General features: G+C 36.6%; 1 protein-coding gene across 1 annotated transcript; it reads right to left on the reverse strand.

Annotated features, from left to right (window-relative positions):
- Positions 1-953: 953 nt before the first annotated feature.
- Positions 954-7,604, reverse strand: LOC132190155 (phospholipase D alpha 1-like). The gene is made up of 4 exons (XM_059605057.1): positions 7,515-7,604; positions 4,236-4,289; positions 2,261-4,133; positions 954-1,387 (listed from the first exon to the last, which is right to left on the reverse strand). The coding sequence occupies exons 1-4, from the start codon at positions 7,602-7,604 to the stop codon at positions 954-956; spliced, it is 2,451 nt and encodes an 816-aa protein (XP_059461040.1).
- Positions 7,605-12,905: the final 5,301 nt, after the last annotated feature.

The raw sequence follows: 12,905 nt of genomic DNA on the forward strand, positions 1-12,905 counted from the left end.
TTAGAACAAAAATAAAGAACAATTAAGAAAAAGATTATTCTTTTTTTTTCTTGCTTCTTTTATACGCTACAACGAGTGCTGTAATTTGCTGTGTTTTGAGGGTTTGTTTGGGTTCACAATGGATGATGGCGAAATCGTTAATAGTAAAATTATTTTGGAAAACATCACCTCCTATCACGTGTCCCACTACTAATAAAATAATAATAATTTTTTAATGATATTAATAATCATCATTATTTTATTATTTTATTAGTAGTGGAACACGTGGCAGAATAATGGCTCTTAGATGAAAATGAATAACCTAAATCTGAAATTTCAGAAACTAAAATTTTCCTAAGAATTCCAGGGGATCCAAATCCACATTTTGAAGGATATAACACATTTACCATCATTAAAACTTTTAGACAACACAACCCTTTAAAATATACTAAATAGAGAAAATTAAGATAATTTAAAATGGAGATGATCATTTTCTAGTTATTTTTCACTCATTTTACATCAGTTGGTAGGTGTGTATAAGTGGGTAGTTATTAACCGCCTAATAAAAAGGGTTGCCAAACACACCAACAGTTGCTTTTTCTAGTTGAGCTTCGGTATTCGATTGGTGTTCTGAAATTTAATTTTCCACATGACAAATTCATCAAATTTATTTGATTTCTATTTGCTTTACAAAAAGAAACTTTAAAAAAAAAAAAAAAAAGTTAATAGGTTTAGGACTTAAGATGAAACTCCACCAAAAGACTTATTGATTCATGTTCTTTCAAGTTTTTGGGACATTAGGGTTGACAAATCATGTCTTCTTTTGAGATTTGCTGTAAAATCTTTATCAAACGCATCAATTAATAGTTTTATAAATCAAATGTCAACCGGGACAAATTGTTCCCGGGATTATAATACCATAAATACAATTTAGAATTTTTTCTATCCAAACACTATCCCGACACCAAATAGTACTAGGTAGTAAGGATTGGAGGAAGGTAATCAGATTTGGCACCCAAAACATGAGCCTTGGTGTCGGGGAAAGTGTCAAAGCCTGGCAGTGTCGTAATCTCTCCATTGTGGGTTACTTTGATGGGGTAGGGAAGAAGGTGACCCTCCATATCTTTTTCATTGATCTCCTGTGTGTATAATTGCCAGTTTTTCTCAGCAAAGGCATTCATCGTCTTGACACATGCCTCGCTTTGTGGGTGTAGCAAGTTCGTGCTATGCCCTCCAAGGTGCTCAACCCATAATGCCATTCGGAACCCGTGGATTTGACCCATGGCTGGCTGGTTGGTGGCTAGATGTTGTGGTTGGAATGCCCCCATTGCAATCTCAGTGTCCCTAGCTCCATCCATCGACCTCTGGTTTATGTTTGCAGATCCAATGATTATGTATTCATCATCAACTGTAACAAGAACTCAAGAGACAACAGTTACAAATGATAAATTAATTTTATTATTGTTAATGTAAAAATTGAAAAAAACATGTAACATTCATACAGAGAAGATATTCTTTTTTCTGTAAATAAAATATTGTACACAATAAAAAATATGAAGTGTGGATGTAGGCCATAAGCCGATCAAATCACCTTAATTCTCTAAGGGCTCGTTTGGTTCACAGGTTGAGTATTCTATTAAAAAAATGAATAGCTATTACTAGGAATAGAGAAAAGTGGAAGTGAATAGTTATTCTTATTCCTTAGCTTGGTAACAGCCTATGTATTTTAATTAGAGTTAAACCTACTTCTAAAAAAAAATTAGAGTTAAACCAAAATTACCAAAAACCCCACCCTTCTTAAAAAAAATAAAAAATAAAAAATGGAAAACCTAGAATTGCAGGGGTGGCCGCCACCCCTTAAATTATAGGTTTTCCTTTTTCTTTTTCTTTTTTTTTTTCTTTTTTTTTAATAAAAAACAAATTTTATGTTTAAAATAAAATAAAAAATAATAAGGGGTTTTTTTGGAAAATCTATTCCATTCCATAAGGAATAACTATTTCACACTTTTTTTTTTTTTTTCTTTTCTTTTAGAGAAATAGCTATTCCATTCATTTTTTTAGAGGAATAGCTGTTCTTGTGTATATGAGAATAGTTACTCTCAATAATAGATTCCTACCAAACAAAAGAATGACTATTCCATAGGAATAACTGTTCCATTCCAGGGTCTATTCTGCAAACTAAACGGGCCCTAAGTCGCTCTTCCTTGTTGTCATCTCTCTTTCTTAAATTTTAAGTTCTAATATAGATTAAATTTATAAAGAGAATGTATGTATAATGTACCTATCATCATCTTTGCATGAACATATATCATGAAGCGACGAGCCTGCTGAGCTTTACTGTAATCACTGTTGGGTTCTGGGGTCTCTGTGGGCGAGTATTCTCCAGGTTTTGATACCTCCCGATTCCCAAGGCAGTAGAAATTCAGATAATCATGGGGGTCGACATTATGAAGGCCATTTGTTTGAAGGGCATGAGAAATATCAGAATACATCATTTCCATTGTCCTTCTCTGCCAATCTAATATTGCCTGAACAGAAGCACTCTCTGGTATACCTTCTGGCCACATTGGGATCACAATGTAGACAGTGAATCTCTCCTTTGCTTCAATCTTACTAATAATCTTTAGTGAGAGCTCTTTTGGTATGAGATGCAAAGCTCCAATATCTGCAACCCTTATATCATTTGATTTCCACCCATATGAGCTTCCTAGGAAATATTGATTCTCAATGTAGATGAAGTTTTTGGCTCGCCGAATAGCATTGATATATGCATCTTGAATACTCCTGTCAATGATGTTATCCTTCCCACTAACAAGGCCTACATTAGATGCATCATCAGGATTTTCAGGAAAACCCATAGCAGCGCCACCATCGATGGATCGAAAGACCTGAACATTCCATGTTTCGACGTCGTTCGATGATGTAACCGCGCAATCTGTACTTGATGGAGAGATTACAATTTCATCAAGTTTGGTTTTGGGAATTATATACTTCTCCCCAATCTGCCTTTTCCACCTCTGCTCAAAATTGTATAAGACATCCCAAGCAACAGGCCCTTCTAGCTGGCAATGGATGTCATGCCAGGGCTCCCTTGGACCACCCTTCTTGATTGAAGCACCTGCAAAATTTGGCTGATGGAAATCATCATGGTGGACTGTGGTCAAAGTAGTAAATAAGGGATGTTCTGGTGTATCATATCTCCCATCACAAAGATCAATACCACCAATGAAACTCACAATCCTCCTCTTTTCTGATCCTCCTGCACTCCCTTCCTTGTCAACAACTATTGTCTTCTGATGGTGAGTAAACATGGCAGAAATCTCAAACCCTTGAACTATGCTTCTCCCATCATCAGGATTGCGTGGACACAAATAGCAACGCACATTTGTGTTTCGAAAATACTCTGCAGTTTCTTGGTCGTGAGTTGCCATCAAACCGTCCTTCTTCACTTCCTTAACAGAAGTTCTGTCATCCCAAATCAGCATGAGAACTGTGACACCTTCATTAGCCTTCCTCTTAAGCAACTCCCCTAAGCTGATTTCACCTCCTTGCTGTGGCCTTGCCTTGTCCCTTATCAAGGTTATCTTTGTATGCACAGACCATCCGGTTATGTAAATCAAGTTTCTTGCATTGTTGATTGCATCAAAGATGTCCTCCCAACATCTTTTAGGTTTATAAATCTCTCCTCCCGACAGTTTTATAGGAGGGAAATAGTTTTTTGGGATATGGGCATCTTGGTACAGAGTAACTCTGCAGCCCTGTCTTTGCCTGAAGAATGTACGAGGAACACCCTCAAAATGGGGAAAAATGATTCCCTTAGACCAATGGATGTCTTGGTTAATATTCAAAAACTGGCACTTGACATGGATTTTGGATTGTATAGGATTATGTTCTTCATCCAATATGTCAACCCATTTCTCGAAGACAAACCCTCTTACAACATCTTCAACAGAGACAAAGGCTCTTCCAATTAGAGTTGCTCCCACAGGGTTATCTTCTTTAACAGTGAACACAAGATTTGAGATGTAATGGGCACAATATATGTGAAATGACTCTATCCACTCTGGGTGGGAGGGTTCATTTCGTATCATTCTAGTTCGCCCAACCCTGGCCTTGTCTAGATCAACTGTTGCATACAGTTTGGACCCAACAATCTGCATGGTGGTGTCTTTATATGTCAAGAAAGATATATATATATATATATAAAATTACAAGTGAAGTTGATGATATCAAAAGGAGGATGAGATTGTTAATACCTCAGGCCGGCACAACACAAATCTCTTGACTTGGGCCAGAAACTTTTTCACAGACTTTTGTGTAGCAGCCATATTAATTGTCCAGCATTTCAAGAAAGCAAAATAGCACAAGGGTGAGAAAGAGTTCAGGAAAAACATAATGAAAAACTGTTAAAGATGACTTACCAAAATATTCATGCTGGATTTTTTTTTTTTTTTTCTTCAGAGCAATTTAATCATCACATTACATTAAACTAAAATTACAAAATGAGGGGTAGGGACCCCAACGACCACATGACCAAAAACACTCAATACCATACCCTAAGCTATTGAACAAGAAAACTCGTTTTCACACAGGCTTAAACACTCTAGTCACATAGTTCCTTAACCAAAACGCCAAGGAAAGGGTTGTTGTGATGGCGGTATGCGGTGCGATTTGAAGATTGAGCCGTAGAAAAAGGGTGCATTGATGATGATTGTGATAAGGCGATTGATGAAGATTACATTTCTCACATCCGTAAATAGACGAGCATGTTCATCAACAGCTCCAATTATCGCTTTATTATTACTAAGTAGGTGAGATGAGCTCGCGAAGGGAAAAGTTGGAACTGAAAACCACTAGACGGGGTAGCGCGTATGCCACATGTGCCGATGGAGAAGGCATCGCATGGTCCCCATGTGCTGATGGAGAGGTTTGCTAGCGACGGCTCATGGTGGATCAAGGGACCGGGAGAGCGACGAAGATGGACGAACAACAATAGATATGGCTTCCAAAAAAAAAAAAGAGGAATAAAAACAGTCAAAGAGTGGAAGGAGGTAGCAGAGGAGGAGGAAGACTTCTCCCTCCTCCTCCTGAAAGGCTCATGGAGGGGGCTTGCAAATAGGTTTTTTTCTAGGTAGGGAAAGAGAGCATCAAGTTTGGTTGGCATAAAAGAAATACAACTCAAAAAAGTGGTCAATTTTTCAGGCAAGGTGCTTCACAAGACTCCATTTTACTTTTAAAACAACATATAAATAAGAACATTAGGTAATTGAATACATATTGACAGGAGAATGGCATGGTTAGTACAATTTGTGGTGATAAACATGATCTAGTCTTTCAAAATTTTCAACTATGAGTAAAAATTTGCTCCTCTCATTTATTTATTTATTTCTTGGCAAACAAGGAATTCTAATGAGACAGACTTCCTATGTAACGACCTAGGGAAAATCATTAGCCACATCTGCGCTATAACACCAAAAGGACTATAGTCAATTTGAAGTTTTCATAGAATTCATTATAAAGCTCACTTTCACCTAATAACTAGGCAATGTGGGACTTAACACACTATCTTTATAAACCACCCACTTTATGTGGGCTACTTATCTTCCCAATATGGAGCTGGGGCGTTACATCCTAAGTTATAAAACAACTAAATGGCTCAGAGGCGGGGCTAGAATTTTAGGTTGGAGGGGACACTGCTTAAAAAAAAAAAAAAATGGAGGCAATAAAAAAATTAATTTTGAGGGGGTTTTTTAAAATTTTGGGGGCTGTACACCTCAATGTGGTTTTGCTCCTAGGCTCAACTCCATTTTACTTTTTGCAATATCACAGTAAGATTTTGGCACTGCCATTGTAGCACAACAAATGAAGTTTTTGAAATAATCTGGTTAAACCTGCCAATATCAGAGTACTCCCCACTTATAATTAAAGACCAACTCATAATTAATAGAGTATAATTAAAACTTAAAATCATAATTAATCTAGTTTTATGATCTGTCCCCAAACCGGGATATATATAGCAATTGTATACTACCACTTGATAAAATGTGATGACATAGAAATGAAAGTGATACCCTATAAAGTTATTAGTCCCACACTACCACTTGATAGAATGTGATGACATAGAAATGGATGTGATACCCTATAAAGTTATTAGACGTCCCACGTCGGGTGAGTTAATGGATTATAATGCTCGTGGGTGCTAAGTCGAAAGATAGGTCCTTGTACCAACAATTTGGGTAACATATTTATTATCAATTTTATAGGCTTATAAAAGCTCCCTATCACCTATTCTGCAAAGAAAGCATTTCTAACCAAAATTTAATGAACATATATAAATAACCCTAATTTGACTTTAAAACTCCCCAAAACAAAGTGCAAAACTGCAACAACAGAAAATTAAAAGCTTCCTATATATGGCCTTAAAAGAATTATATGAGCTATAATTAATATCAGCTTTTAGCTCGTATTCAAACATTCATTTATACCAATTAGAATCTCATTTCCTACAAAGTCATAGGAAGGGTCCTTTCTAATCTTTTTATCCTTCCTTCTCAAAACAAAGTCTATATATGAAAGCCCAAAAGAGAATTATTGAAGAAAAAAAAAAAAAAAAAAGGAAAAACTATATTTTATCCCCCCGAAGTTTCACCTCTTTTTCAATCTTGCCTCAAATTAATGTTTAAAAAGTGGCAATATACCACAAACAAGTTCTTAAAATTTTCAAGGGAAAATTATACTTTACCCCCCCAAAGATTGGAGCGATTTCCAATTCGACCTCCAAAGTTTCAATTTTGGCAATCCACCCCCAAAGTTCCAAATTTTTACAATTTGACCAATATTATCCCAAAATTCTCATATTGCCCCTAATTTTTATTTTTTATTAAAAAAAAAAAATTTGGGGGTGCTAAAACGGCCAGATGGCCAAAGGGGTGGCTACGTCCACCCCGAATTTTTTTTTTTTTTTAATTTTTTATAAAAATAAAAAAATTAAAAATTATGGGCAATATGAGAAGTTTTGGATACAATTGGTCAAATTGTAAAAATTTAAAACTTTGGGGGGTAGATTGCCAAAATTGAAACTTTGGAGGTCGAATTAGAAATTGTCCCAAACTTTTTTTGGGGGGGGGGGTAAAATATAATTTTTCCAATTTTCAATGTAGCCACTCCGTCAATAATTTATGTTTTCTTTGACAGAAATGACTTAAAAAACGTAAATGCCCTTTTTTTTTTTAAAAAAAAAAAAAAAAAAAAAGGTGGCTGGGTATTTTTGGGATTCAATGAGTGTACAAGGGAAAATTTTGCACTGAAAAATGAATTTTTCATTAAATAAGACGGAAATAGCAAATAGAATGGCTAGATTGAAAATTTTAGACACTTGGTTGGGGTATATTATCAATTTTTAAACATAACAGGCAAGATTGAAAAAGAGATAGAAACTTTAGAAGATAAAATATTGTATTTAACCAAAAAAAAAAAAAAAAAAAAAAAGAGAAAATATAATCCTATTGATCCTGAACAATTCACATAATGTATACCTTTCGGCTTGATTGGAAGTCGAATCCAGTGTGTATCCTATCAATGTCGTAAATTGTTACCAAAAGTATCCCATGGAGCAATTTTTGCATTGTTCCTCACTTGGAAATCTCCCTTGATAATACTAATTATATCTACACCAACCCAAAACAAGAAAAAGAATGTCACTACCATGCACTAATTATTACGGTAACAATATTCAATTTCATAGTTTAAATTTTGTTTTTGTTTTATTTAAAGTATTGTCACGTGATTTGAAATTTTAAATGACGTACCAACATATTATACACTATTAAATCTATAAAATTTAATATGAATCATGTAATACATAGACAGTAGACGAGTATAACAAGGCATTAGAAGAAATTACGTACGTGGACTTGGTGGTGTATATGCAGGCAGTGCTTGAACCCTAATAGAGAATAGTATGATGGGATATATTGTTATTGGATATATAGAGAGAGAGAGAGAGGGAATATAATGGACATTTGGTTGAAGGAAGAGATATATCTTCGGAGAAATCAAGACAGAATCAGTTCCTCCTTCGCTTGTAATTGCTGGGGAATGGATAACGTTACCGTACGTACAACGGTCACCTTGATTTCCAGGGAACGGGGCGATTCGAAACGGCAATTAAACGCAACGTTTTAATATATGATCTTAACGACAGTAGAATAAAACGTGCTGTTTACGGCTGGGTCTTAAACGGTAACACACTGGACGTCGTTTAAGACAATATATTCATTTATTTAATTTTGTACATGCATCTAGCGATCCAATAGTTTGATTGGATAAATATTTGATGCAATGGATGAGGAAGAGAATGCATCAATGGGTATCCATGATTGCTAGCTTCCATGCATGCATGGGAAACATTACATGAAAATGAAAGAAGTGTCAGAATTTAGAGCATGGTTTATTGGGTTTCATGTCAATATCATGAGAGCTCGGTATTATTAATGAGGGAAAGAGACAAATATCTTATCTAACTACCCACATTGCAAGCAAGCCCGTAGCACTTCTATACAAACATTCTCATGGCATAGTACTAATTATTTGTGGGCTTACGCCATCCTGTCAGATAAATCTTAGATTCATGCAAAGTTCGTTCGCCAAACAGTTAGGATAAAACTATAGTTTTGTCCGTGGACGTGCCATATAACATTGTTTACAATTAATCCAATTAATCCATGGGAGAGTAGATCAAATCAATCCAATTACCATTTTCATGGGAGAGTAGAAAGAATTGATAGATATGATGATGAATGAAAAAGTCCAACAATATTAGAGGTAAGTGGGTATTTAAGAGAGAACGTGGTTGGAAGGAGACAATGGGGTCCTAGCCAGCCATATAGATGAAGAACAAACCACTGACGACTTAAGCAAAGACGAAGACTTATATAACACGTTGTTCATCCAAATTAAGTTGGTGGCCGGCGGTCGCTCCTGCTTTTCTATTGCGGAAAACCAATTATATGGTGCAATTGGTATGGACTACACATATTTTGGTATGTAATTAATAGAAGGTAGAAGTAAATCCATATTACATATGCATTTTTCATAGTTAGTCATTAATTATATGTCACTATGTTTATTGGAGTTTAAAGAGTTTACAGTATGAAGTTTATTGCTATTAAAGTCAAACCACTTACAAAAATATGAATATAAAAACCATACCTCTTAGCAACCAAGCAAGATGGTTCTTTTACGCTATGAGCTTAATCCAAATCTAAGTTGTACTCCTACTTTAACCCATGTAACATGGACATTGTGGCTTAACAAAAAGCATGAAGCAAGATTGTTTTTCATGGCATAAGGTGTTTAATGATGCTGATATCATTTCAAAGAATGTAATGGGTTTAATAGGTTAGTAGGCCCTTTAATCGATCAGCTTAATAGAATCAGTGGGCTTTTCTTGTAATTTTTCAGTTTCAATGGGTCATTTTCTTTTGCAAATTATTTAGTTGTCGTAAAAGTTGTAACTACGGAAAGTGTTGAATAAAGTTACCATGAAGAATCGATATTCGCTACCGAGTGTTTTGATGATTTGCTCGACCAGTTGCAGGGAGCACAAATCTTTTCGGAGGTAGACTTGCAATCGTGATGCAGCCTGACTTGGTAGGTTGCAGCAAAGAACAACAATAAAGTAGCGAATAGGTAATTCTAGATCTTGAGTCTATCAATGACCTGAGAATTCTTCTTGAAAAACTAGATAATTTCTAGGTTCTGAAGGAAAAAGAGGAATAAACTCAATTATGAGTAATTCTCATTAATAAAAATCAATAATCAACATAAACTCCCCTTTCTCTGGAGGCTATAAGCATATATTTATAGCCCAAAACCCTAAACCTAATAAAATATGACATAAATACCCCTCAAACCCTAAACCTAATAAAATAACGAAATAAAGACTCCTAAAACTCTAACCCTAATAAAATAACAACATAAAGTCGGCTAGAAAATAAAACAAACTGATGGTGCCCGTCTGGACGGGACATATGGCTGTCCAAACGGCCACGACAAAAAACATAAAGAAACATAGGCCGTTCGGACGGGACTCCGAACGGGGTCTTCTGCCAGCCTTCCAGAACTGCACGTTCGGACAGTTGTCCGAACGCCCCTGCGAACGAACGCTTTTGTCTGAATTCTTGAGTGTCCCGATCTGCATCATCCTCCCCTGGTTGGAGAGAATTCGACCTTGAATTCAGTCGGTTCTTTCTATGATCCTTCGGATGCCCTATCAACTCATTCCACTCGCCCTTCTTCAAGATCAAAACAAGATAACACCCCACAATAAACGTGGTGTTCTTCATCATTGAAATACTTTGAGGGTTGTCGTGAAGGCCCCACAAACCACTTGACAATTCTTTGGATTTGCTGTACTCCTCTTGTCTCTTCTCCCTTCCACGTGCCATGAAAATACTCAAGAGTGGGTCAGCCGTTGTTTCCCTTGTGAACATATAATTTTTTTTATCCGCATAAAACTCATCATAATCATTGTTAGGAGAGTTTAAATTTTCTTCAACACCAAGGAAATTAACAAAATCAACATCTTCACCATTAAAAGTAGTATATTCACCTGGAAGGTCTTCATCAACCTCTTCATAATCTGCGATGTCATCCGTGGGCTCTTCCTCTTCCAATGGGTTATCTTCTTTGGGGTAGATGCCATCAAACATAGGAGAATACCCTTCTTCTTCGTACTCTTCTTCTAGGTTGGATGACAAAGGTCTTTTAATGGAATCTTCCTCATTGACATCGTCATCATAGGTTGGTGGGGATCCCAATCCACGAACCCTTGTATAAAGGATCTTCAACATCTTCATACTCGAACTCTTCATTAAGGATCTTAGATTCTAAGAACTCCTCATCAATGGACTCACCTTGCCCCTCCATATATAGATTGGATAGACGGATTTGGGGTTGGCGAGTAAAGGTCAAATTGGCCTATCGTGGACTCTTCGCCTCATCTCATGTTTCCTTAAATACTTTTTTTTTTTTTTGTAGGAATTTTATATTTTTCTCTTCACAGCCATAGACCTTTGTCTCCAATTTTGTGATTTTTGGCCCATGGTATACTTATAGGGCAAGAAGGCGATTTGCATGTATTTCAATAGTTTCTCCCAACTATTGATCTTCAATTTGCCTTGCCGCACCCTATTTTGCTTCAATTGTTGCCACCATGCAGTAACTCTTCGTCGGAATGTGCGTACCACCGAAAAGACTCATCGTTCATCTTCGTCTTCCTCCTCCGATGCGTGTGGTGGGGGTCGATGTCGACGCCTATCGTGGAGGCGCGCGTCAGCCAATTGGGTAGTGAGGTCTTCAATTTGATCCCTCATAGTGGCAAATTGTTCCTCCTCGTGCCTCCTCTGTGTCGCCTCTTGTTCTTCACGAACTAATTCCTCTTGTTCATGCACGTCATGCAAACTTCCATAGCTGTTGCCCTTTCCTCTTATGTTTGAAGCCATGGAAAGTAACTGGCGCTTTGATACCAACTGATGCATCCTGACTTGGTAGGTTGCAGTGAAGAACAACAATAAAGCAGTGGATAGGTAATTGTAGATCTTGAGTTTATCAATGATTTGAAAATTCTTCTTGAAAAGCTAGATACTCTCTAGGTTTTGAAGGAAAAAAGAAAAATAAACTAAAGTATGAGTAATTCTCATTAATAAAAATCAATAATCAACATAAACTCCCCTTTTTCTGGAGGCTATAAGCATATATCTATAGCCCAAAACCCAAAACCTAATAAAATATGACATAAATACCCCCCAAAACCCTAAAATTAATAAAATAACGAAATAAAGACTCCAAAAACTCTAACCCTAATAAAACAATAACATAAAGTCGGCTAGAAAATGAAACAAATTGATGGTGCCCATCCTGACGGGACTAACGCAGCGTATCACCAAGAATAATAGAAAACATAGGAAAACAAACTGAAAAATAGCGACATTCACCCTGAGGGTGAGAAGTCACATCTCAATAACGGCTGAAAAATTCTATTTCAATTATATCCTCATTGAGGCAACAATGGTCTTAAAATAAACTATTGCAAACCCTAATTCTAACTTGCAAGACGTGGGGCTCAAGCCCATTATTAAAACATAACTAAAAAACACATTATTAAATATAAAAGACCAACAAACAATACATTGGTTTTATTTAAAACTCCCAAGATGTGTTGGCGCCGTTAGGGACATATGGCCGTTCAGACGACCACAACAAAAAACATAAAGAAACATAGGTAGTTCGGACGGGACTCTGAACAGGGTCTTCTGCCAAGCTTCCAGAACTGCATGTTCGGACGGCCGTTCGGACACCCCTACGAACGGATGCTTCTGTTCGAATTCTTGAGCAACCTGATCTGCATCAGATCGGGATATCACTAGGTAAGAGTCAAGTGTGATGACATCCCAAAGACGACATTCAAGATTCGTTATGGACATTACAAGTTCTTGGTGATGTCGATTGGCTTGACCAACTCCCCTATTGTGTTCATGGATATGATGGACATAATCTTTGTTGACTACTAGGATCAATTTGTATTTTGCAGTAGTCTTCATTGTAGACATCTTGATCAACTACAATATTCAGGAAGACCATGAAATGAATCTATGGAAGGCGTTGGAAAGGCTTAGGCATAAGAAGCTCTATGCTAAGTTTGAGAAGTACGAATTTTGGTTGGACAAAGTGTCATTTCTTGGACACGTGATCTCTAGAGAAGGAGTTTCAGTAGACCCTGAGAAGTTCAAGGCAATAGTCAAATGGGGAAGGCCAACCAACGTGCAGGAAATCTAAAGTTTTTTAGGACTTGTTGGATATTATTGGCGTTTTATTGAGGGCTTTTTGAAACTATCAGGTCTTTTAACTGCCCTCACAAGGAAGAA

This window comes from Corylus avellana, chromosome ca8 (assembly GCF_901000735.1).
Source record: "Corylus avellana chromosome ca8, CavTom2PMs-1.0".
Lineage (NCBI taxonomy): Eukaryota > Viridiplantae > Streptophyta > Magnoliopsida > Fagales > Betulaceae > Corylus > Corylus avellana.